At 40.6% G+C, this 27,374-nt stretch overlaps 1 protein-coding gene across 1 annotated transcript; it reads right to left on the bottom strand.

Annotated features, from left to right (window-relative positions):
- Nucleotides 1-140: 140 nt before the first annotated feature.
- On the bottom strand, nucleotides 141-21,032 carry LOC127043011 (C-type lectin domain family 12 member A-like). Its single transcript, XM_050936682.1, has 5 exons — nucleotides 20,912-21,032; nucleotides 19,307-19,393; nucleotides 4,427-4,570; nucleotides 2,987-3,138; nucleotides 141-396 (listed from the first exon to the last, which is right to left on the bottom strand). Exons 1-5 carry the CDS (start codon nucleotides 21,030-21,032, stop codon nucleotides 343-345), a joined length of 558 nt encoding a protein of 185 aa, XP_050792639.1. The 3' UTR covers nucleotides 141-342.
- Between the last annotated feature and the right edge of the window lie 6,342 nt (nucleotides 21,033-27,374).

The following is a 27,374-nucleotide window of genomic DNA, read 5'->3' as shown; positions in this document are numbered from 1 at the left end:
AGAGGAGATTTTCAATTTAACAAGCGGCTACTAAATGGGTTTTAGTGTAACTAGGAGTGTTACAAAGAGTTTTCATAACATAATACATTTGTTAACTTATTTAACCTGCTATGCAGCAAAACAACAACAGTAGATCAGCTTCTAACAGATGAAGTATCCCAGCTCAAGGTGGCAACTCTGCAAACTCAAGGGGTGAATTCTCTTTCCCTTTGGAATGTCCCCGGTTATGATCACCATGAATACTGTTATCTTCCTTGTGCCAATTCAGTAGTCTTTTGCCGAGTAGCCCTCTTTTCACAAATACAGCGATATTGGCCTGTACAGTTATGGGAGAAGGCTTCCTCAGCTTTGAAAAGTGCACATTTTTCTCCAGGCTCTTGTATCTTTACTGGAAAACTTTTAAGAGAAATATTTTACTGTCAGACACATCAGACTTGGTGAAATCACAAACAAACTTATAAAATGCCTAAATCTTGGGGGTAGATGCCAGCCATATACAAAGAAAGAAATAGCTTTGGGATGGTTCAGGACCCTAGACAAGCAGAATTGATTAAAATATGAAAATTGGGGGAAGAGTTGACTAGGGCTAGACAGACTGCAGGCTGGTTTTGAACAAGTTTCATTCATTCCACACAACTCTCGTAATGAACCCCAATCCTGCCTGGCAGCCCCCCTGCCATTCCCAGTCCTGGGCGCCCCACACGGACCCACCAATGCCACTCCGTCCTGCCCTGTGGCCCTCCTCAAATTCCAGTCCTGGGCTTCTCATATGGCTTGTATCACTGTGGGCTACTTCTCTTTTTCAGGGACAGACTTTGATCCCCTTACAAACATAGGTGAGTAGTCACTTAGAGCAGTAATCCTGCAGATATTAATTAGATTATTACTAATGTGGTTAACTGCTCATTAATGTAAATTAGGGGGTCATAATCAGTCTCTTAGTGCTGGCTGAAAAGTCTTTCCTCTGAGACAGAGCTTTTAGCCTTACCTGTTATATGTAACTTATCTCAGACACGTATGTGTAGCAGTCTGACCCACCTAGGGCATTTATAAAAACAGCTTTTTTTTCTTCAGAAAGATTTTCTGACAATAAATTACTCAACCAGTTCTACTTCATCCTTAATCTCTGTGCCTCAGCTCCCCATCTGCAACACAAGCATCATGCCTCCCCCTCAGCTCACAGCAGTGTTATGAAGATAAATTAACCTATGTTTGTGAAACACTTGGATACTATAGTGATGAACGCCATAATTCTGCCTTCATGTCTGGCACTGAATGCAGTCAATAAGGCCTAGGGGCATGGATTGTACTATGGATATAAAGCAAAATATTGCACATCCATTCTGTGCACTGACTGAGGCAGGCATCCTATGGAAATACAACAGTATGTGGTCATGTAACAGGGGTAGTCAGTAGGAGGACCATGGGCCAAAACCAAACCTCCAGATGCTTTTGAATGGATGGCAAAATCTATTTATTTACTCATTATCATTATTTTCACTGCAGTGTCAAAAATGTTTCTCTGGAGTCTGGACTTTGACTAAGAAATTTGGACCTTAACAAAAAATAATTGACTACCTCTGCATAATGCTATGCACAAAGGGAGCTGAATTAAGTTTGCACAGGAAACCTTAAGTCTTGTATTTTCTGACTTTTGAGTGCTTAAATTTGTAACCCTAATAACATTTTTGTAATGTATTTGTGTATGTGTAATGTGACTTTATTACTTTGACCCTTTAAACCCTGCTCAGTTTGGACCATTCATTAACAGCACTTCTAGAAACTCAATAAACAACTCCGATGGAAATTCAATAAGTGATAACTCTGTTTGTGCTTCAAAAAGTCTGTGCTGTGAAACCATGGATTCAGATAGCTCAGTCTGAATCTTCATGTTTTTATCAATAAAATAACAAAAAAAATCCTCACAACAAGAAAAACTCAGCTCTGTAATCAAATTAAATCATACATCCGACAAATCAAAGGTGTCCAGAGACCCTCATCCTGGCTTCCAATCAGCAAACCCCACTCTCTACTTCCAAGAAGGAGCTCAGCCCACATATATGATCTTTCTGAGCTTGGCTAGACTCAGCTGCACCTGATGGCTTGGACTCTGAAATCCTTGGAGGGATTAAATGAGCCCTTTTCCCATACTGTCTGACACAATGCCTCTTTCTAGAGGAAACATCAACCCAGGTGGGTCAGAACTGTGGGACCTACTTGGGGGTACTGAATAATCTTTATTCCCCTTCCCACCGACATAGTAAAAATTTGGTAACAAATACACAAGGATATAAAAATAACTGAACAATTTCTAGGTGTGCCTGAGAGTTACAGGTTAGTGGGGTGTGCTGTGCCATCCTGCCACACCCAGCCATGACCAATAGCCGTACGGGATAGTCCAATCCAGTGAAATGAGACGTGAGACTTTATGAAACCCTGTGTGGAAACAAAAGCAAATCAGCTCAAACCCTGATATGAGTTTGAGTGTGGATATAAGGGATGGGAGGAAAGCTAATGAGTCATGCTCACAGACAGTATGCTGGCCAGATATTGGCCAAGCACATTAATTATCCAAGGGAATTACTGTGGAAGGAGATGAAACACTCTCTTCACAATGAGCAGAGAGCGCTATCTTGGGCCCTTTACTGAGATAGTAGAAATGCGTTTCAGTCTCTTGCCATCCCCCCACCCCCCTCATGTAGCTGTACTGAGCATTAAACCTGAGACCTGGTATCATCACCCTTCCTTTAAGCCCTTCAGGTAGTTTTAGAATTTTTATTCATTCACTTCTCCGGTGCTCAAAGTCTGGTCAAGCTCTCTTAAGAAATTGTGCATGGAATACAACACAAGGCAGTTTAGTGGGCCATATTATCCTAACAACATGCCCATTCATTTTATAACCATATTCTATCTCCCCATCACAGGGATATATGGAAGATATAGTTCACAATATACAGGAAACAAAACAACAGGGTAAATTCCCTACCAGCTCTTTCTTGTTCTCTATTTTAAGCAGTAGGGATCCCCAAGAAGAGCAGTATTCTTTACTCTTGTGCCATGTTTTCATGTCCTTAGAAAAATGGTAACACTTCTCTCCATGCTGAATCCAACTCTCTGGGCAAGGTCTGCATTTATCTCCTTGAAAAAAAGACATTATAAATCCATCACATTTGTGTGTGATGCAGTTTCATGTGAGGGGTCATAACATATTAGCTGCACTGGCATGTTTGTGCACCACCATTCTATACTGGAATAGAGTCTTCAAGTGGCACATGTTTGTGATTCGAAACGAAAAGTAATTAATTCTACTGCTGAGTCTGTGTGTCTCAGGTTCAGCCGATGCATTATCTGTAGTTGGCCATGAATTTGGGACAATTAGAAAACAAACATGCAGATTTCAAGAGGTAGCATAGCCTCACCCTCCTTACTTAGAGGAGGCTAGCACCATTAATGGAACTAGGGCAGGCACCATCTGCCCCAGAGAAGAACTTACATGCAACCAATGTAATAGAGAAGAGACTGAACTGCAGAGTCACTGTCTGATCAAAGGTCCAACATATGTTCAGGTGCAACTAAGAAACATCCTCAAATTATCAGGAATGATAAAGATTTTTCCATTAAAAAATGAAAAGGAAAAACTGGACCTAAGCCTGCAACTTATTTTTTATTTATTTATTTATTTTAAGAAAGACACCAGGATTTCTTTCATTTGTCACCTTTTAGCACTGTCCTTGGCATGTGCATCTGCAAGCATAGGCCTGAAATGGAAGAGCTTGATCAGTGTATGCTACGTCTCACTAGCGTACTGACAATGTTGATCCACTTAAATGCTGACCCAGTCTTGTCAGTGAATTGCTATTATTGATGGTCACAAAAATTGCAATTATTTGTGGGCCCTATGAATAAGAACACCCAGGAAGGAAACATCACATGTGAAATAGGTGACATGAATCATAGATTATTAGAGGTAGAAGGGACCTCAGGAGGCCATCTAGTACAACCCCCTGCTCAAATCAGGGCCCAGCTCTAGATAGATTTTTGCCCCAGATCTCTAATTGGCCCACTCAAGGATTGAACTCACCACCCAAGATTGAGGAGGCCAATGCACAAACCACTGAGCTATACCACCTCAGTTTGCCATTTGTTGGACACATCCTGTCACTCCCAAAGGGACAGGAAAGACTTTGGTGACAAATTGGAAACAGATATGCCCATGTTACAAACCCCTGAAGTTAGAGTCCCAGGGATCATAGAGTATAACTCATGCTGGATGCTCAACATTTTTGCATAGAATTATTTGTAGCTTTCAGTGTTAACAACCATTAGATCAGGCCCTTGGGCAGTGTGTGCACAGGTGAATAGGAGTCTAATGAAACACAAATGTTATTTTATAGACTATAACAAAATAGTGAACCTGAGTTGCTACCTTTCATGTTCATAATATTTGTGAGGTTTGTGCTCTTTGCTTGGAGATCATCTCTTTGCTGGTGGTAGATTTCCAGTGTTTTCTGCAGTTGGGTGATATTGTCCACAATTTCACATTGCTTGTTGAGGGATTTGTTCTGCAGAACTGAAATTCAGAATAAATTCACACATACTATACCACTTGTAAATTTTGTAAGTTTTCACAAGTTGCCTTTTGTTCTATAGGTCTGCTTAGAGATATGTTTAATTTTTCAGATTTTTTTGGTAGCAAAATAGTAAATGCTACTTGGATATTAAAAAAAGCACTGGGTGGTTTTTAAATGGAACATATTAATAACAATTGGCAATTTAGTTTGATTTCTAATCTCTGGTATGGAGGCAGTGAATATTTTAAGAGACTGAAAGACTGTCAATTCTTAATGGCTGATTCACCACTCTGTTACTCTGGTTTTGTGTCATCATCACTCCAATGAAATCAAAACTAGATACACTGGTGCTGCCAATATCCAAGCTAAGTAGCAAGGAAAACAGGTAGGGATTTAGGCAGAATGAAGTAACAGGAGTTGACATGGATGTGCTCCAAAGAAAACCCTAAATAGAGATAAAATCCATTTAAAATCTTGCTAAAACTCAGAGGTACAGCACACAACATTGCTACCATGAAATCCAATCAAGCCACGTTGCGCTGGATGAGAGAACCTGAAAAATCTGATGCCTTATCAAAAGATGGAGAAATCACTGGAAGGAAGGAAGGAGCTGTTCATAAATTATATGGTATTTTAAGGTAATTTTCAAGATCCTCCCACTCCCTTGTAACACTGGAAAAACATGTACAAATAAGGACTCACCTACTGAATGCATTATATATTTTATAGACAGTTGCAAAGGAAGGAAGGAAGGAAGGAAAAAGACCTAAAGAATAAATTTGAGTGCAACTTTGAAATCCATTAAGGAAAAGGTTCAGAAGAAAAGATGAAAGGTGAAAACATTTAACAATAACACTAGACAAAGGAGGAAGGAATTAATTGATGAAAGAGGTGTTACCGAAATGTCGGGTCTGTTTAGCTGAGAGCCAATGACAGCCAGACAGGGATAAGGAAAGGTTGCTTTCTTTTGCAGAAGAAAAGAGAGTTTTCAGGGTACAGTGGAGGGAGAAGAGGACAGAAAATGGGGAGGAGTTGATCTTCTCTTTGAAGAAGTCCTCAAGTTTCTGCACCAGGAAAGAGGAATAGTGAGAGTGGGGAAGATTTCAGCATGAAGTCAAAGACCACAAATAGGTGACAAGAGTCGTAGGAACAGGATTCGATGAGGGTGGAAAATTAGGGTTATATGGCAAGGAATCCAACCACTGATAACATGAAAATGTCCCATCTTAACAATGTGCTTCATTTCTAGGGGAGGAAATTCTATGGGAAAAGAGGGCAAAGTAAACTGAATTTGAGGACTCTCCCAAGTGGAATGTGGATGAAACAGGCAGATGAACACAATTATGCTTAATGAAAGCATAGAAGAAGATGAGATCAAATGATCATGAATAAATAGCCATTTTTCTGTTGCTGGTTCACCTGGAGCAAAAGACACATCCAGTACTGCCTCATGGACCTGGAACATCTTCAGTGACATGCTAAGATTCCAATGGGTTGTTGTGGAGTTTAGTGAAGTCAGATACTAGTGACTTGGTGTTTAAAATCTGATACTGATCATTGGCTGCTTACTGACCCAAGTAAAGCGCTCTATGATCTTGTCTAGACTACAGTTTTTGGATGTGTCCGCTAAAATATGTTGATTGACAATTAATGACACCACATGTCTAGACTGGATTTTTGGTTAAGGACAATAATCTTTACTCTCCATCATCTTCTGTCTCCTGGTCCTCTACTTTGCACAGATCCTGAACATGATTTTTTGTACAAGGGTTTGTGGGTCATGAACAGAGGAGATGAAGAAAATGAAATACATCTGGGAAAGTATCAGAGGGGTAGCCGTGTTAGTCTGGATCTGTAAAAGCAGCAAAGAATCCTGTGGCACCTTATAGACTAACAGACGTTTTGGAGCATGAGCTTTTGTGGGTGAATACCCACTTCGTCAGATGCATGTAGTGGACCTGCCCCTGGAAATTTCCACTACATGCATCTGACGAAGTGGGTATTCACCCACGAAAGCTCATGCTCTAAAACATCTGTTAGTCTATAAGGTGCCACAGGATTCTTTGCTGCTTTTATATCTGGGAAAGGCAGCAAGAAACAGACAAACAAGCACATGAACATAAAGCAACACTGCAAGGCATAACACAGCATTGTGATCCTCACAACAAAGTGCTTCTGCAGCAGGGAACCCACAGCAGCCTTTTTAGTGTGAGTGGGAAATTATGGGGAATGGGGAACAGGGGTCTGTTGGAGAAGAGAGGAGGTAGAAACTGCTTTAGTCTAATCACAGGAATTGGCTGTGGAGGATGCAAGGTGCTCAGGTTTTCGAATAATTCATGCTGTTTGTTGGGGTTTTCATTCTGAAGAACTTAAATTAATAATAAAGTAACAAAGCTGTACCACATAAAACTGAAACTGCAGTAACCTTTATTAAATCAATTGTCTTTTGCTCTACAGGTCCACTAAGATAGTAAAAGAAAAAGACTGATTTTGTAACCTGACTAAAAAACCATGTGCAAAATCATTATATAACCAACACAGATTTTTAATCTCTGTTAAATTGCGGGAAAGGGTAGTGCTACTATCCTAAACTCAACACACAGAATAAGTTTTGTTCCATGTTAGTTATCAAAATGAGGTACAACTTATACAGATCGTTTTCAAAATATGATCATGCTTTGAGCTCCACTGGGCTCCTCCTCAGTGGGGCCTGAATATGCCCATGGGCTCTTCTAGGCTTCTTTAGCATGGCTCCTTTTTGTCCAAGAGGGAATTTAAAAAGTATTATCTCCAAAATGCCAGCCATGTCGAGCACCAAAATTAGCTGTTTGTAAAGGCAGATTGTGCTGATTTGTGATCCTCCCTCTCCTTTCTTACATGAAGAATTAAATAGTTAAAGATAACATTTAAATCATCATCAGTGGGTATCTGAGTTAACACCTCTGTCATGGTATTCTATCCCCAATCTGAACCTTAGAGTCCAAAAAATGGGGTACCAGCATGAATTCATCTAAGCTTAATTACCAGCTTAGATCTGACATACTGCCACCACCCAAAAATATATAGTGTTTTGGGGCACTCTGGTCCCCCCAAAAACATTCCTTGGGGACCCCAAGACCCAAATTCCTTGAGTCTTACAACAAAGGGGAATAAACCATTCCCCCCCCTTCTCCTTTCTTCCTCCTAGATCTTTCCCGCCCTGGGTACACTAGGAGATCACCGTGATTCAAACTCCTTGAATCACAACACAGAGAAATTAGGTCTTTTCCCCTCTTCTCTCTCCTTCCCAGGTGTTCCCTCCCTGGGCTATCCTGGAGAGAGAGACAGATTCAAGCTCCGTGAATCTAAAACAAAGGGATTCCACCCTTCCCCCCTCCCTTCTCTCTCCGTGTCCCTCACCAATTCCTTGGTAAGTACAGACTCAATTCCCTTGAGTCTCAACAAGGGGAAAAAATCAAACAGGTCTTAAAAAGCAAAACTTTTAATAAAAAGAAAGAAAAAAAGTAAAAGTTGTCTCTGTAATTTAGATGGTAACAGTTACAGGGTCTTTCAGCTTATAGACACTAGAGAGAAGCCCCCCTCCAACAAAATACAATTTAAAATACTTCCAGCAAACTACACATTTGCAAATACAGAAAACAATCAAAAGACTATAACCGCCTTTCCTACTTAATACTCACTATTCTGAATATATAAGAGATTGTAGCAGGGAGATTGGCAAGAAACCTGGTTTCATGTCTAGTCCCTTTCAGGACCCAGAGAGAACAAAGCAAAACCCAAAAACACAAAACAAAGGCTTCCCTCCACCGAGATTTGAAAGTATCTTGTTTCCTGATTGGTCCTCTGGTCAGGTGTTTTTGGTTCCCTGTTTGTTAACCCTTTACAGGTAAAAGAGACATTAACCCTTAACTATCTGTTTATGACAACCTCACTGAGAGGAATGGGGCAGCTCTTCCCTTTTCGGGCTATTGTTCCTGGAATCACTTAGGCATCTCTGACATTCATTTTTGAGGTTTTCTTTGCAACTATAATAATAGATTGACTTTTTGCAAATGAAAGCCGGGATTCTGCAAAACTAAATAGCATCATATAAAAAAAATCATTAGGGGCCATTCAGATGAGAGGGCACAATAGTGACACGGGAAACTATTTGCACAACATTGTCCTCCTCATAAATAAGCACTTCTACAAGAGGCAAACCACAACAATCTGCTGAAGGGAAACTACAACCTCATTTTAGTCAGAGTGGGCAAATTATGACGTCAAGGATTAGGGAACCCATCTGAGTAGAATAGGAGGTGGGAAATGATCTGGTCTAGTCATAGGAGATAGATGAAAATGCACGCTTGTTATTATATCTGAACATGTGGTTTCTTCTACATTTGAGTCATCCACAGGGTATGTAAAAGCAGCAAAGAATCCTGTGGCACCTTATAGACTAACAGACGTTTCAGAGCATGAGCTTTCGTGGGTGAATACCCACTTCGTCAGATGCATGTAGTGTAGGTAGAGAAGGAGTGTGAGTGGACGAGAGCTGAGGAAGCATTGTTCCAGGTCGGCCATAAAAATATTGGCATATAAAATATTGGCATGGGGCCACAACCGTGGTACCCCTAACCCACCCAGCAATATCGTCAATCTATCCAACTACACACTCAGCCCAGAAGAAAAGTCTGTCCTATCTCAGGGACTCTTTCTGCAGTGCCACCCCCACCAACATGACACCGTTCTGCGGCGATCTGGAAGCCTACTTTCGCCGTCTCCAACTCAAAGAATACTTTCAGGACAACACCGAACAGCGCATTGATACACAGGTACCCTCTCACCAACAGCACAAGAAGCAGAACTCCACATGGACGCCTCCTGAGGGTCGAAATGACAGTCTGGACCTATACATTGAATGCTTCTGCCGACGTGCACAGGCAAAAATTGTGGAAAAACAACATCGCTTGCCTCATAACCTAAGTCGTGCAGAACGCAATACCGTCCACAGCCTCAGAAACCACCCTGACATTATCATCAAAGAGGCTGATAAAGGAGGTGCTGTTGTCGTCATGAACAGGTCTGACTACCAAAAGGAGGCTGCCAGACAACTCTCCAATACCAAATTCTACAGGCCACTTCCCTCAGATCCCACTGAGGAATACACTAAGAAACTGCACCATCTACTCAGGACACTCCCTACACTAACACTGGAACAAAATCAACATACCCTTGGAGCCCCGACCAGGGTTATTCTATCTACTACCTAAGATCCACAGACCCGGAAATCCTGGACTCCCCATCATCTCAGGCATTGGCACTCTCACTGAAGGACTGTTTGGATATGTGGACTCTCTCCTCAGACGCTATGCCACCAGCACTCCCAGCTATCTCCGTGACACCACTGATTTCCTGAGGAAACTACAATGCATTGGTGACCTTCCAGAAAACACCATCCTAGCCACCATGGATGTAGAGGCTCTCTACACAAACATCCCACACACAGACGGAATACAAGCTGTCAGGAACAGTATCCCTGATGATTCCACAGCACAACTGGCTGCTGAGCTCTGTGCCTTTATCCTCACACACAACTATTTCAAATTTGATGACAATATATATCTCCAGATCAGTGGCACCGCTATGGGCACCCGCATGGCCCCACAATATGCCAAGATTTTTATGGCCGACCTGGAATAACGCTTCCTCAGCTCTCGTCCATTCATGCCCCTTCTCTACCTACGCTACACTGATGACATCTTCATCATCCGGACCCATGGGAAGGAGACTCTGGAAAAATTCCACCACGATTTCAACAGCTTCCAACTCACCGTCAACCTCAGCCTGAACCAATCTACATGGGAGGTCCACTTCCTAGACACCACGGTGCAAATAAGTGATGGTCACATTAACACCACCCTATACGGAAAACCTACGGACCGCTATGCCTACCTTCATGCCTCCAGCTTCCATCCCGGGCACATCACACGATCCATTGTCTACAGCCAAGCACTGAGGTACAACCACATCTGCTCTAACCCCTCAGACAGAGATCAACACCTATAAAATCTCCACCAAGCATTCTCAAAACTACAATACCCGCACGAGGAAATAAGGAAACAGATCAACAGAGCCAGACGTGTACCCAGAAGCCTTCGACTGCAAGACAAACCCAAGAAAGAAACCAACAGGACTCCACTGGCCATCACATATAGTCCCCAGCTAAAACCCCTCCAACGCATCGTCAGGGATCTACAACCCATCCTGGACAATGACCCCACACTTTCACAGGCTTTGGGTGGCAGGCCAGTCCTCGCCCACAGACAACCTGCCAACCTGAAACATTCTCACCAGTAACTGCACACCGCACCATAGTAACTCTAGCTCAGGAACCAATCCATGCAACAAACCTCGATGCCAGCTCTGCCCACCTATCTACACCAGCGACACCATCATAGGACCTAACCAGATCAGCCACACCATCACCGGTTCATTCACCTGCATGTCCACCAATGTAATATACGCCATAATATGCCAGCAATGCCCCTCTGCTATGTACATCGGCCAAACTGGACAGTCTCTACAGAAAAGGATAAATGGACACAAATCAGATATTAGGAATGGCAATATACAAAAACCTGTAGGAGAACATTTCAACCTCCCTGGCCACACAATAGTAGACCTTAAGGTGGCCATCCTGCAGCAAAAAAACTTCAGGACCAGACTTCAAAGAGAAACTGCTGAGCTTCAGTTCATCTGCAAATTTGACACCACCAGCTCAGGATTAAATAAAGACTGTGAATGGCTTGCCAACTACAAATCCAGTTTCTCCTCCCTTGGTTTTCACACCTCAACTGCTAGAACAGGGCCTCATCCTCCCTGACTGAACTAACCTTGTTATCTCTAGCTTGCTTGCATATATATACCTGCCCCTGGAAATTTCCACTACATGCATCTGACGAAGTGGGTATTCACCCATGAAAGCTCATGCTCCAAAACGTCTGTTAGTCTACAAGGTGCCACAGGATTCTTTGCTGCTTTTACAGATCCAGACTAACATGGCTACCCCTCTGGTAGTTGACACCATAGGGTATGGTTTTCAAATTGTCTGTGAAATTATAGTGTTGATGGTGAAGATAAACAAAGTAGCACATTGCCAGTTAGTGCTGTGGAAAGGGGTGAGCTTGAAGGTCTTTCTGTAGTAAAGCCTATTTGTCTCTTGAATTTGTGAATCTCTTTCTCTCTCTCCATAGGCCAGGTCTACATTAGAAACTTTTGGCAGTTTAGCAATGTCAGCTTGGGGGGATTTTTGCAATATTATTTTACTGACTAAATGCTAGTGTAAACACAGCTTATACTGGTAAAATAAGTGTTTTTGCCAGTACAACTTATTTTGCTCAGGGACCCATTATAAACTATACCATCAAAATCACCTTTTTGCCAGTATAACCTTCATATACTCTAGCACAGTTTGCTGTTATATATATACTGGCAAACCATTTCTAGTGTAGATATGGCCTTATTGATGAGTTTATCTTGTTCCAATGTCATCATGTTAAATTCTTTTGTGCATTAATACTACATGCAAATTTCAAAAGTAGTTATAGTTTAACAACATTTCCTTTAGTGTGTGTCTCTAACTTAATCTCCACCAAAGTGTCTCATAAAATTATTTGATTACATCTGCTTTGATTTGTTTGTTCTTCCCATAGAAATGAATCATTGCATTTGATAGAGTTCCACATGTGAAAATATTATTTAAATTGGAGAAGATGGTGATTAATATGAAAACTGAAAGGTGGATAAGGAACTGGTTAAAGGAGAGACTACAACGGGTTGTATTGAAAGGTGAACTGTCAGGCTGGAATGAGGTTACTAGTGGAGTTCCTCAGGGATCAGTCTTGAGACCAATCTTATTTAACATTTATATTAATAATTTTCTCACCAAAAGTGAGAGTTTGCTAATAAAATTTACAGAGGACACAAAACTGGGAGGTATTGCCAATACAGAGGAGGACTGGAATATAATACAAGAAGATTTGGATGACCTTGTAAATTGGAGTAATAGAAATGGGATGAAATTTTAATAGTACGAAGGGCAAGGTCATGCATTTAGGGACTAACAACAAACTGGGAACTTACCAGTTGGAAGCAACAGAGAAGGATGGCTATATTGATTGGTCACAGGATTATTATGAGCCATCAGTGTGATGCAGCCATGAGAAAAGCTAATGCAGTGCTAGGATAAATCAGACGAGGTATTTCCAGTAGAGACAGGGAAGTGTTAATACCATTATACAAGGCACTGGTGAGACTTCATCTGGAATACTATGTGCAATTCTGGACTCCCGTGTTTATGAAAAATGAATTCGAACTAGAACCGGTGTGGAGAAGGGCTACTGAGATGATCCAAGGAATTGAAAACCTGTCTTATGAAAGGAGACTCAAAGAGCTTGGCTTGTTTAGCCTAACTAAAATAAAGCTGAGAGGAGACATGATTGCTCTCTATAAATACATCAGAGGGCTAAATACCAGTGATGGAGAGGAGTTATTTAAGTTAAGCTAATGCAGAAGATGGTATGATGAGGTTGCCTATGATAGCATGTGTCCCATCAGCGACTGCCAGTAGCAAAAATCCCCAATGCCTGTAGATGGGACAGTATATGGAGAGGGCTCTGATTTACTGTAGAGCATTCTTTCTCAGGTATCTTCATGGTGGGTCTTGCTCACATGCTCAGGGTTTGACTGATTGTCATATTTGGAGACAGGAAAGAGTTTTCCCCTGGGTCAGATTGGCTGAGACTCTGCTGGTTTTTTCCCTTCCTCTGCAGCCTGGGGCATGGGTCACCTGCAGGTTTAAACTAGTGTAAATGGTGGGTTCTCTGTAACTTAAAAAGTCTTTAAACCATGATTTGAGGACTTCAGTAACTCAGACAGAGGTTAGGGGTTTACTTCAGGAGTGGGTGACTTTCTGTGGCCTGCAGTGTGTAGGAAGTCAGACTAGATGAATTCGCTTGTTCCTTCTGACCTTACAATCTATCAGTCTATGAATCAAATGGGTATAAATTAAGAAGAGAGGTACCAAGGCATAACTGATTACTGAGGATTCCATACTTTGGTAAAAAACTGTTTTTGAATGAACAATACAGTGTATCCATCTAAACTTACAGCACTTACTCTTTGAGTACAGAATGCATTATCTGAGAATATACAGGTAACTGTGTTAAAACAATGGATGTATGCCAATTTACACCAGCTGAGGATCTGGCCTACTTAGTGTCTTCTCTGCAAGTACTTACCCTTAGCACCCAGGACACTTATTGTTACCAACAAAACCAGGCAGAAGATTCCAAGAATCACTAAAATGAGCTGCAGGTATGGAGGCAGGGAGGAAGAATCTAATAGAAAGGAGAAGGGAGAAAATCAAATAAAGTGAGCTCCCTATCCTCAGAATCTGGTGTCAGATTGAAATTTCTTTAGGCAGTATATGTGACACATGGACAGAATCCAACCAACCAGGACTAAAATAAGAACACAGGGAATGCCATACTGGATCAGAACAATTGTCCTTCTAGTCCAGCATCCTGTCTCCAACAGTGGCTAGTACCTAATATTTCAGAGAAAGGTTTAAATCCCATATAAAGGACAATACGCAAAAACATCCCTGTGGAAAAGGTTTCTTCCTAACCTCAGGTAGTCAGTGCTTGACTTATGCTCTGCAACTTGAAGGCGGTATATGAAAAAAAACAAAAAACAAAACAGTAATAGTTTCCATTCATTACCTGTGTAGCTAATGAAAGTGACTGTAGCAAATAGACACTTTTTGGTGGCAGATTTGTGACTAGCACTGACTGAAAGATAGAAGTTCATGAACATTTTTCATTTTGTTGAAAATTTCTCATTTTTATTGTTTTCATAACAAAATCGAAAAAAAATTAATAAATTTCAGTTAGTTTCCAAATTTAAAAAGAAGTGTAAGAATTTTGCTTCGGGGGGGAGGGTTGCCCCATTTTCTGTCACCTTTTATCTCCCCCTCTTTTTCCTTTGGAAAAAAGGAGAGATAAAGGAAGTTTAATAACCAAAACAAAACAAGAAACCCCAAACCTTTAACTTAAACAACATTTTTGAAGTGAAACAATATTTTTCTTTTCAACACTTTAATTAAAAAATGAAAAATTTCAACCAAAACCAAAAAATCAAAATTATTTGGTCTAAAAGTCATTTTTGTTGAAAAAACTTTGATTAAACACTTTTGATCAAGAACCGTTAAGATCTCTCTGCCTGCTATAGACAATTTGGGCCCAGATTTGTTATCAGCTACCAGTAACAGAACATAAGCAAACACTTGTAGAATATGGATATTCAGGCCTGCCTGTAAAGGCCTATACTTTAAGACAGTAATTCTCAAACTTTTGTACTGGTGACCCCATTAACATAGCAAGCCTCTGAGTGTGACCCTCCTTTATAAACTAAAAACGCTTTTTTATATATTTAAATGCTGGATGCAAAGCGGTATTTGGGGTGGAGGCAGACAGCCTGTGACCCGCCATGTAATAACCTTGTGACCCCCTGAGGGGTCCCGATCCCCAGTTTGAGAATCCCTGCTTTAAGAATTTATGTGTTTTTTTTATCACTTAGCTAGTTATAGAGGTATAAAATAAAGAATCAAAATCACTGTCCACCTGTGTATGGGCCTTCTCTCACTAGGATAGTCTGAGGCCTTGTTCTTAGGCTAAGGTCTTTGGCTAAACAGCAGGGGCAGCCATAAGCTGGGAAGCAAACAGTCACATCCTCACATTCCAAACCAGTCGATTAAAATAAGGCGCTATTGGGCTGTTAGAAAGATGATCCTGTCCTGATAGTGCCCATCACCATCAGATAAAAAAACAGATCTTAAGAGGGTTAAAGAAAACATAGTTTGATAGCATCCTGTCTAGCAAGAAATCACTTATCAATGGTTGTGGTTGTGAAACCATCATTTCTGTATTGTTTTATCTTTATGGCCCTCACTTTTCTATTGTTAATCTGTCTGGTTCTCTAATTGTTTCTGTTTGCTGTATAATTAATTTTGCTAGGTGTAAGTTAATTAGGGTAGTGGGATATAATTGGATACAAAATTATGTTACAATATGTTAAGACTGGTTAGTTGAATTACAGTAAAATGATTGGTTAAGGGATAGCTGAGAATATTACTATGTAAACTGGGGTCAAACAGGAAGTGGGGGGAAGGGAAATTGGAATCATATTTGCTAAGGGGCAGGGAAAATGGGAACAGGGACACAGGCAAGGCTCTGTGGCTTCAGAGCTGGGTAGGGGGACCTGGGGTAAATGCTCTGCGGCATCAAAGTTGGGAAGAGGCACATAGGGTAAACACTCTGTGGAGTCAGACCTGGGAAAGGGGACACTGGGGAACAGACTCTATCGGTGTATAGAGATAAGCCTGACTGGTGTGAAGGGCTTCGGAATATGATTGCTTGGAAACTAACCCCAATAAATGTTGCATTGTCGGTGCTTTGGACTACTGGTCTTTTGCTGCTTGCTGTCTGCAGGACAAGAACCGGAGCAGGGTGTGAAGGGAAAGCCCTCTAGCAAACACAGTTGAAGAAAGTTAGTTACTGGAGGAAGAGGTTTGAGTCTTTACAGTGAAACACCAGTATATATAGAACTAGAAGCTTTTAAGGCATGGTACCTTTATTCTTGGCCTTCTCAGCAATCTGTCTGCTTCGCAGTTCATTAGGACTGTGAAATTTCAACTCTGAGTAGGTCACATCCTGTTCACTCATTTCTAGTGGGTTATAGAACAGAGAGTTTAGACTCAAGTGTATTGAGATGGGTAATGGGATATGATGAATAACTGACATGACATATCTGTGAAACTCCCATCAGAGCAAACAAAAAGCACCAGTACCTATTTTATGCCACAAATGAGCTGTCTTTTAGAAAATCCAATCAAGGTTCTTGTGATGAAAAGAAATCATATACTAGAGCAATGAGTCCAGTGTCAATTTCTTATCACATTTTCTAATACAGTGTGGAAATTTAGTTAAAAGGGGGCTCAGTTTTCAAAACTTTGGGAATTGGGTTCTAATGTCTGACCTCTATTTATATTTCCAGAGAATAAAATTTCCCAAACTGGAGCTGTCAATACATGTTAGTAATTTAAACAGTGAAATTAAAAACAAAACAAAAGACAAAAAATCAACTTGTTAACACTGAAGGTTTATAAAAACAAACATTAGAAAGTCAGGTTTTGACTTAATATTTAAAAAATATATTTGAAGGGCAAAATTTTCAAAGGGACCTCATGGAGTTAAGCATCCAGTTTCCACTGAAATTCAAAGTGAATTTTCTTAAGTGTCTTTTAAAATCCCACTTGAAAAGTGTGGTGTGACAGTCTGGGAATCTGTCAATGTACATCTTTAATCTGAGATTTTGAGGTCTCTGTATGTATGTTTATCAAGCAGCAAACACTGTTTAGAATGTGGTGCTAGTTGCCCACTTCTTTCTCTTTTATCTCCACGTTGGACCGAAATTGCCATGGGTGGCAACACAGGGAAATGGAGCCTACATGTCTTCTTTGAAAGAGACAGTTATTAAGGGCTATTAAGCAGTGAACAGACCTGGTCCTGACAGAAAAATAGGATAGCTGAAGACTGGGAAAAGCCAGTTTGCAGGAGGTTGGGACTGGAGACTGGGGTATCTCCAGCAGCAGAACAAAGGAATCAGGTGTTGGATGTGAGACATATAAACTTGAGAGACTCACACAGCAGGGAAGGAACAGTAAACTTTGGACAGGAGAGAGCAAGAGAGAGGCCTGCTATTGTAGCAAGGTGTCCTGTTTATCTGCAGCACCAGCCAAAGTCAAACAAAGAGAGCTGTCCAGTGTCCTGGAACAGAGAGAGAGAGAGAGAGAGAGAGTGAGGGAGCAAGAATCTGTGATTCCAGAGAGAAACTGTGTGCAGGAAACAAAGATCCTGGACACCCCAAAGGGCTCTGCCCAAGCCCATTTGCTATCTCAAGTGGTGAGGAACCTGAGGCAGGGAGATGTGTAGACAAAATGATTATTTTGCCTAGATCTGTGTATGTCTCTTGCTATCTAAGTAAAGAGAAATGGTGTTTAGAAGCTATTACGAAGCCGATGTGTCTGTTGCCTTTGTCACTGATGAGTTAAAACAGTAAATCTAGAATGCTCACAAGGCTGGAGTTCTGCAAGAGGGTGTGTTTAAGCTACAGGAGAGTCTGGGTGGCAGGGGTCAGCACTGGTCCTAGGGGCCTATGTTAGTTGGGCCATGTGGCCCCATTTGCATAAGATGATAACAGACAGCCTACACTCACGAGATGTGCCAGAGAAGCCAGAAGAGGAAACACTTCTGCACTCTATTGATAGCCAAGGAAGCTTCAGAACTCCTGGCTCCAGTGGTTTGGGACTCCACACAGCAGCATGGAGAGTGTCCAGCACAGAGCACTCTTCTAGAGCTACATGTGTGACATATGGGAGCACAGACTCCAGAAAAACTTAAAGTGAGGAGCTACTCTGAAAAAGTAACTATGTAAAATTGATACCCTCTTCCCCAGTGAGTATGTGATCTGTGCATATTCAGATCATAGCTGCTGACTTGGCTTAGTGTCAAAAATAAGTTAGATTTTTAAAAAAAAATCTTTTTAGCCCCTTAGAGCCAATATAGCTCAGACAGATGGAACTAGTCTATTTCTACTTGTGCATCGCCTGCTGGAATAGAATTGCTTAGTAAGTTCCAATCAATTGTATCTGTACAAACCTATTACCAACAAAATTAAAATATGCTATCTATTGTTGGTATCGTCCATAGCCAGACCCTCACTACATAATTTCTAACACTCTCAATTCTATGACAGAGAGCAAAACTCAAAATCATCATCCCAGTTCCAGCTTTGGACAAGCAATGTGTCATATTCCATCCTCAGAAAATGCAAGAATGAAAAGATGAGTCTTGAACCATGCCCTGAAGGTCAACAAACCCAGGCTCCACCAAAATAATAAGAGCAATTTAAGGTGAGCACCCTATACCAAAAACTCCTGTGCCAGAGACCACCAGAGTTCTCAAGAAACTGCTAAGAGAAGCAACATGAGTGTGATTATGTTACATAAAAAGAGTACCTTCCCCTTTTCCTAACCTTATTTCTAACCTCTCCAGGTCCTTTTGTATTTTTTCTCTGACTTTTGTAGGGTTCAGAACATCACCTAGTTCAGTATAAACTTATCTATAGCAACCCAAAGCATACCAACTCCTGATTTAATACACTGACATGAGTCATCACACTTTAGTTTTGGATTCTCACCCATTTTTCAATCAGTAGGACTAGAATAATTTCTCAACCAGCTTCAATTAATTTTTTCAAATAGGATTTTTTGAATGTTTGTAAACAAAGCTTTTCTAAACTCAAGATCTGATTCCTGGCTTGGAAAAGATCTTATACCTTCGATGTACAGTTTTCAAAAATGCCTACATTATTAGCCATTTTTGAAAATGTTTACCCTTGGTGTTTAATGGTAAAACAACCAAATACATTACAGAAGGCAAAAGGAGCACAAATGCCAATTCACATGCTGCAGGGACAGCCCATACTAATGCTAATGTTGATTAATGCAATAGTAATGTTTATAACCACTTGTATTAAATTTATAAGAGAAAAAAGAAGACAAAGTTAAAAACCAACCTCCTTCAATTATCTAGTCTAATAACAAAAGCTACCAAGACATTTGGTGATGATACCTGTGTGGATGTCAGAGATCCTTGGTTGGAATCCTGGAACAGATGTGCTGATATCTTCATACGGCATAAAAATATGAGAAAGAGTGTCTATCGTGTTAGTAGAGAGTCAACATAAAACAAAGGAGGAAACAATTATTTGCTGTGGTGTTCCGGCTACAACTGCACAGGAAGTTCGCACATAACTGGTTGAAGTGAGCTGCCCCCTCACAAAGTATTCAGAGCAAAAGGATTTTCATCTTTATGGGTTAAAGCATCATTATGACCAGGGGTCAAATTAAAAAAACAAAATTAGTGATACTCTTCCAGGCTTCACCCATAAACCAAATTTTCTCCATCTGAGATATGAAAATGTCACACAACTCACAGCACAATGCATAGATGTTCAAAATATTATCCTGTGGGCTTTGCTTGGCTTTTCAGGCTTCACTCCCCCTCATAGAAAGAGTCATGGGAAGGCCAGATTAAGGCACAGATGTAATATGCATATGCCCAGTACCACAGCTCCTAGAACTGTATGCTGGGATCAGAGTCTAAGCATTCATGAAAATATGAATTTTCCTAATTTTTATGGTTGCAAAGAAAAGGATGGAAATGTGAGTCAAGTGTAACTGATGCAGTGACTTCCACATAAATTTGCAGACAGCCTCCAGAAGAGGTAAAAGCAGCAGCCATCAGAGCCACCTGTCCCCTCAGCAACCACCAGAGCAGAGCTTGGCCCTGTTGCTGTGGGGGAGGGGAGCTGATGATTTATCTTGGATTACCTCACTGGGTTTTGTGGGATTGGTTCCCCCTCAGTGACCTTGTCTTATTCATGAAAAAAGAAGTTTTTTAAAAAGTATCAGCTAACTCCATTTGAAACACTACTAATGCAGATGCATTTTAATACCTTTATAACTGGATTAGCTATTTGAAGTCCAGAGCAGATGAGGTTTAGAGGTACCAACACTCTCCCACTCAAATCTGACCAAAAGTCTGTTTTAACTGTACTAAATTGAGTCTACGCTAGGTCCTAAGTGGTGTTTCAAAATATCAGTGTAGTCTTGTATCTGTCCTTTCCTCAGTTGCCTATAAGACAGTGAGCATTCTGGGGCAGCAAGCATCCCAGAGCTTCTTTCTGGGGATGGGTTTCATCCCGGTGCGGGGAAGAGAACACAGCTCACCACACCTTTAAAGTTGTCTGAGGGAAATGTCTGTACTGCTTTGCTGTGTCCCAGGGAAGTTATTGAAGTTGGAACATTTGTAACAGCTTCACACTTTCTCTCTCAGCTGAGAGGCAGGCTGCAGGGGCCATGCAAAGCATGGTGGGGGAGAGGGCAGCTTTGGTCTAAAAGGGAAAGAAAACAGTGCAGCATTCCTTAGATTTTGTTAGAAGAAAATGTTTGCAATGTTCTCCTGGGTTCCAGGAGAGTTAAAGAGGTTGGGATGACTTGCCCTGCTTTAATCTTTCTCTCCTGGCAGAGAAGAAGGCTGCCAAGGGTGAGTGAATCAGGACAAGTGCGTGGGTAGCAGCTCAGTTTTTGTGTGGGAAAAAAGAGAACAATGCAGCATTCCATTAAAGTTATCTGAAACAATGTGCATTCATTCCAGGAAAGATATTTAACTTACCATATGTCTCCACTTTCCTGTCCATTTCACAGCCAATAGACAGGCACAAAGGCAGGTTTTTCAGAGGCAGCCAGGGACTGGGTTCATGATGCCTATCTCCTTTTGCATTAAATCTCTCCATCCTAGCTCAGAATTTTGTTGATGTACATTCCATTCTTCTCCCAATCCTGGAAACATATGCCAGCAAATTTTTCATGCAGCATGAGCTCCAGCTGGTCTTTGAGATTCCTGGGGTGTGAAAAACTGTTTGGACCTCCTTCATAGATCACCAGATCCCTCCATTCAGTGATATGTAGTGGGGTTCCCATTCTCAGAAACATTTCCCTGGCACAGAATGAAGACTGAAAAGCCACTTCCTTTTTCCATTGAGGTACTTGAAATACCATCCTCCAGCGGGTGTCCAGTCTTGAAGAAGATAATTGAAACTGGGTACATAGTCCTTGGAAGGAATCTCCACACTATCCTCCAACTTCTTGAGACAGGATGAACTTTTTAAATGATTAAAACTACTACTAATTTTTGTATCACCATTATATGCAGCTGGTCTTTCCTTATGGGCTGTAGCAGCTTTCTGAGAACCAGGGCACCCAGTGAAGAGAGAGTTACATTTCTTGAGCGTTTAAAAGTATCAACATTTTGGCCTTATACAGCAGTTATGATATTGGAGGCGGAGTCAAGTTTTTTCTCAAGGCCAAACATGTAATGTTTTCGTGCTCATTGATTTTGCAGACAGTTTAGCTTCTGAAACTGAAACCACCCCAGCAAGAGGGCAGAGGAAGGTGTAGAAGGGCCATGGGCACCTGCTTGCAGGTGTGCAGCAGAAAAATCAGGAGCAGTTTAAGAGCACTCTGCAGCAAGTGGAGAAAATTCTGGACTCGTTCCTGGAAGTTGAGAGATGGCATCAAGAATGAGAACATACCTCAATGGACTGGCTAATTGGACTAGTGTTTGACAGAGTCCAGTGCCTACCTGTTACTGGGCCCCTCATCAGCCACTTTCTCCTCCTGCTGCTCCTTCATCAGCCACCCAAGCTGGAGCAGGTATAGTCAGTCAGAACTACCAGGTAACAGGGAGCATCCCCAACAAGGTAGCACCGTTGAGCAGACTGGAGTGGCTGTTTTCATTAGCAGCCTATATACCAGCTGGTTTGACCTTTCCTCATGGATTGGCTGGGCCTTTACGACTCACAAGTAATTATTTCAAATGACATCCCCATATAAATTATGACATGTTTCTACACCCCCCTTTTTTTGCTTTACATCCCACTCTCTGATCTCATTTTTGGACATGTACATTATTGGTGTGGCAGCCATTTTGATTTTTTAATTTTTTTTTATGGGCAGCATTAGGACTGCTTGTGTGGGTTTTTTTTCCACACTGAGAGCCATTTAAAAAGTTTTAAGGTTAGAAGAATAAATAATTTATTTTAAGAAAAAAATAGGCTTTTACACAGTTAAGCCCTTTTCAATAAAGTTTAGTAAGAAGAGGATTAAAGTGTGAAGACATAAGTATGTTAACAGGCCATTTTAGAGAAAAAATAGTTTATGCATTGATGTTATTTTAAAATAAAGTCTGAATGACACACCTTTTTAGAGAAACAATGTACGTCTTTTGAAATAAAGGTATTAAATATTAGTAACAGAACATGATTTTTTTTTAAAAGAAGAATTTGTATGCATTTTGGTTATTTTAAAATTAAGTCTAAGTGACAAAAATAGAGAGCAATAATTGTATTTTTTTAAAATAAAGGCATTAAATACTAGTAATAGAACATGCATTTTTAGAGAACTTTGGGGGGAAGGGGTGGTGATTAAACAAGACACAAAATGAGAGAGGCTGTAGAACAGCTAAGAAAGGCATAAGACTTTCAGCCTGTTACAGACAAGGAGAGAAGATAAAGTGAGAAAGCTGCAGAGAAAGTTTTAAAACAGGAAAGGAAGAAAGCCTGTGTCATTGATTAAGGAGCAGAGAAAAGAGAAAAGCACCTTACCACTGCAGCTGCCACTAGTCAAATACCAGTAATTCCAGGACAGTCAGCCTTGGACAAGTCATGACTCTTGGCTGAGCCAATCAGAAGCTATTCTTTAGATATGTCATAGAATTTCACTTTCATGAACCAACCATAATGTCCCAAGAGGCATAGCTTTTGTCTGCTGACCTGTTTACAAAATGCATCTCTTTGAGCAACTGAATGAAAAGACAAACACTGTAAATAACACAAGTTTTTTTTATAGAAATACAAAAGCCTTTTAAAAAAAATAGCGTTAGCTTGCTTTTTAAAGTTTTGCGTGCAAGAAAACTGCTCTAAAAACTTATTACCTGTAAACTGTAAAGAAAGCTTTAGATTTACACACTTTATACAAAACTCACACTGGCTAACTTAGAAGAAAACTAGCTTATGTAAAACAGTTGATAACACTCTTTACAGAAGATAGAATTCTATCTAGTAAAGTGTTAACAAATAAACTTTTAAAATACCAATCAAAAGGAGCATACATGTAAATCTCTTTATTTATTTACAAAATTTATGTAAATTTAGCAGTCATCCTTATTTGGTCTTAGTTTTGTACCAGGAACTAAATTATCTTTTTACATAAAACCTCTAGCATTTGTTTTTAAATAGTAGAAAGTCCCTCATTAAAGTTATGTCCAGCCTTTCTACACCAATTTCCCTTATCTCTTTATCTTTAAAAAACAGTGTTAGTTTGCTTTTTTAGAATTTTGCTTAAATGAATTGACCAGAATGCAAAACACAGAGAGAGAGAGAGAGAGAGAGATCTACAGTCTTATCACTTGTAAATTGTAAAGAAAGCTTTAATATTTAGGGTGTAGTATAAAACCCACAGTTGATGATTTTTATAATCTAAAATAGTTTTTAAAAAACAAAAGCCATGGTTTTATGATGGCAGGAAATCCAGAGATAAAGCTGTAGCCTCTGATTATGTTATTTGAAGAAACAGCCCCAACTCACCTGCACCCCTTTTCTGAGTTTTTTTTTAATTTAAAATTTCATCTTTCTATGTTCTTTTTTGCCAAACATACAGATTTTAACCAGAGTAAATAAAGTTTTTAAAAATAAACTTTTAGAGGTTTAACATGTAAAGCAGGATAGTGGGGATACAAGAGCTGTCCTGGACTTTAGGGGAATGTTGATAACTAACTGAAATCATTTTTAGTGAAGCAGTTTTGTAGGTAGCCATTACTTGTTAGCTGTCATGCTTTAGCATGGGCAAGCATTTGACATACAGAAATAGTTTCTCACTTTATGAGGCACTGGACTACCATAAACAATAAACAAGATTAACAGAAACATTGCAGGATTACATTCTTAACAGGTATTTTATAGCAACACCTGCAAAGCAACAATTGCATTTTAATTTTTCTCTTTTATTTATCAATTACATTCAAGGGGCCCTAAAGGATGATTTTTCTCTTTTTATATGACACTTTATATTTTACTTGTATACGGGCTGTAACCCTAGATGCTATGTAATATTAAATAATACAAGACAGTAGATTAGGGACCTGAGAAATTAACTGAAAACAGGTGTTATGATGCTAAAGCCCTGATGCAGAGGGCATAGGGGAAATTAAAAGGCACAGCTGAAGTGGAATAGAGCATGATTTAAGAGAAGATTTGAAGAAAATGGTGGGGAAGATGAGTGGTTCAGGGCTACTTTGCGATGGCCTAGGGGCCTCACTATATTCCTCATGCACAAGCACACAGGGGCCCTTTTTAAAGGAACAGGCTGCCCATCTGCCTTTTGTTGTTGACAAACTCTAATATAATAACAAATATAATACAAAACTAAAGTATCAGAGGGTAGCCGTGTTAGTCTGGATCTGTAAAAGCAGCAAAGAATCCTGTGGCACCTTATAGATGACATGCATCTGAGGAAGTGGGTATTCACCCACGAAAGCTCATGCTCCAAAACGTCTGTTAGTCTATAAGGTGCCACAGGATTCTTTGCTGCTTTTACAAAACTAAAGGTGCATCCTACTTCCCTTTTGACAACCACCTTCCTGCGGCACATCCTACTGTGACACAAACGGAAGTTTTTACTTACCTAGCAAGAGAGGACAATGGACTTGTGAAGCATTAGCCTTTGACGATTGGCTAAGAGAGTATTGGCAACTGCTGTAGAAAACAATATGAACCCTTAGAACAGGCCTGCTGATTAAAGGTGGAATTGCCTGATTTTATCCCTCAAGGAAATGAAGAGGCTGACTCTTCAATAGTCCTACATTAGAATTATACAGGAAAACTTATTCTAAGAGAAAAGGCAACCAGTCGCATACACTTAACAAATGTTGCATTTCTCATAGACTTTAAGGTCAGAAGGGACAGTCATGATATTCTAGTCTGACCTCCTGCACATTGCAGGTCACAGAACCTTACCCATCCACTACTCTAATGGACCCCTAACCTCTAACTGAAGTCTTCAGATCATGGTTTAAAGACTTCAAGTTACAGAGAATCCACCATATATACTAGTTTAAACCTGCAAATTTAAACCACACTCCACGCTGCAAAGGAAAGAGAAAAAAACTAGGGTCTGACACGGAGGGAAATTCCTTCCTGACCCACAGATATGGAGAGCAGTCAAACCATGAGCATGTGGGCAAGACCCACCAGCCACTCACTTGGGAAAAAATTATTTGTAGTAACTCAGAGCCCTCCTCATCTAGTGTCACATCATTGGCCATTGGAGATATTTACTTCTAGCAGCCGCAGATTGGCTACACACCAGTTAGGTTTTTTGCCCCCACTGCTGCCCTTGGAAGGCTGTTCCAGCACTTCATTCCTCTGATAGGTAGAAACCTTTGACTAATTTAAAGCCTAAACTTGTTGATGGACATTTATAGTCATTTGTTCTTGTGTCCACATTGGCGCTGAACTTAAATAATTCCTCTTCCTCACTGGTATTTATCCTTGTGATGTATTTATGGAGAGCAATCACATCTCCCCTCAGCCTCCTTTTAGTTAGACTAAAAAAGCCAAGCTCTTTGAGTTTCCTCTCATAAGTTACGTCATGTGTACGTGTTCCAATTTGAATTCATCTGTCTTAAACATGGGTATCAAGGCTGGCTCCCCACTCTGGCATTTCGAGTGAAGAAGGTGGGAGCCTACAAGGATTCTAAAAATTAATACTGGCCACTCCAGGCTTGTATTAAACTTCCAAGGTTACAGCTTCTCTCTGACCTTAGATTGGGAGATGCTGCCACCACGAAAGTGCAAAACCCCTTTGAAAACCCAGGAAGGCGCACGTGGGAATTCCTTCCTGTGGGGTACCCTCAAGCCCTTTCACCCCACTCTGGGAAGAGCTGAAAAATAAAAACAAAGGAAATCAGCTGTTGCCACCAGTTAACTAAACAACATGTGCACAAACCTCTTAGGACACAAAAATTCAATTCTGTTTTTTGTTTTTTTGTTTTTTTAAAAGGTAAATTTTATTAAAAAAAACAAAAGGAAGAAAATACATCTGGAAACTTAGGCTATTGCTAGATTTAAAAAGAGCAAATACAAGGATTACACATCAAGATTAGTTTCTTGAGGTTCAGCTTAAAGGTTGCAAGCAAAACAAAAGCACCTGAGGCTAGCACAGAGGAGTCCATAAGCCATAAAGAAATAAAAGGAGATAAACCTGATCATGTCTTCCTCAATATTTCCTGATCTACTTACACATCTGGGATTTCAAATTAGTAGTTTCTAGGTATCATACTGATGGTTTTCATATCTGGCCCCAAGCTTCTTACAGCATAGTCCCAGCCCTGTCTCTGCTTCTCTCCAAGAACAACAACATATAGACAAAAGGGGAGTCTTGTTTCAATTTCAGAAAGTTCTAGCTTTCCAGTTGGCTCTTCTGGCCAGGTGTCCACTCACTTCCTTTTACCTATGCATCGCAGGGAGCCTTTTAACCCTTTGTAGGTAAAGTAAATAGAGACCAGCTACTAAGAGGGATTTTATAGCTAACTGGCTGGCTGGGTCCATAAAAGGGAGCTACTCCCCCCTTCATTTATTATAATGGGTGATCAGAATTTCACACAGCATTCCAGATGAGGTTTCACCAGTGCCATGTACAATGGTACTATTACTCCCCTGTCTTAACAGGAAATGCATCACCCAAAGCATTTTAGGACTTTGTTAGCCTTTTTCATGGCCACTTCTCATTTGCAGCTCATAGCCATCCTGTGACCAATGTGACAAAGTTCCTCCTCTACCTTGGTGGGTCCTGCGCTTATTGGCAGATTTGGTTACCTCAGTGATCTCCCCCACAGTCTGGATCAACTCCTCCTGTGTCTGATCAGGAGTTGGGAGGTTTGGGGGGAACCCGGGCCCACCTTCTACTCAGGGTTCCAGCCCAGGACCCTATGGATTTGCAGTGTCTATAATGTCTCTTGTAACAGCTGTGTGACAGCTACACCTCCCTGGGCTATTTCCCCAAGGCCTCCTCCAAACACC

This window comes from Gopherus flavomarginatus, chromosome 1, assembly GCF_025201925.1.
Source record: "Gopherus flavomarginatus isolate rGopFla2 chromosome 1, rGopFla2.mat.asm, whole genome shotgun sequence".
Lineage (NCBI taxonomy): Eukaryota > Metazoa > Chordata > Testudines > Testudinidae > Gopherus > Gopherus flavomarginatus.
The sequence above is the reverse complement of the archived record's forward strand: the minus strand, read 5'-3'. Positions and strand labels throughout refer to the sequence as shown.

Excerpts from the sequence above, each read along its gene's own strand:
- LOC127043011 (XM_050936682.1), bottom strand. The coding sequence starts at position 21,032 with ATGGAGAGATTTAATGCAAAAGGAGATAGGCATCATGAACCCAGTCCC. Across the intron at positions 19,394-20,911 it reads CAGGAAAGTGGAGACATATG|ACACTCTTTCTCATATTTTT; the intron begins GTAAGTTAAATA and ends CTAACACGATAG. Across the intron at positions 397-2,986 it reads TAGAGAACAAGAAAGAGCTG|TTTTCCAGTAAAGATACAAG; the intron begins GTAGGGAATTTA and ends TTCTCTTAAAAG.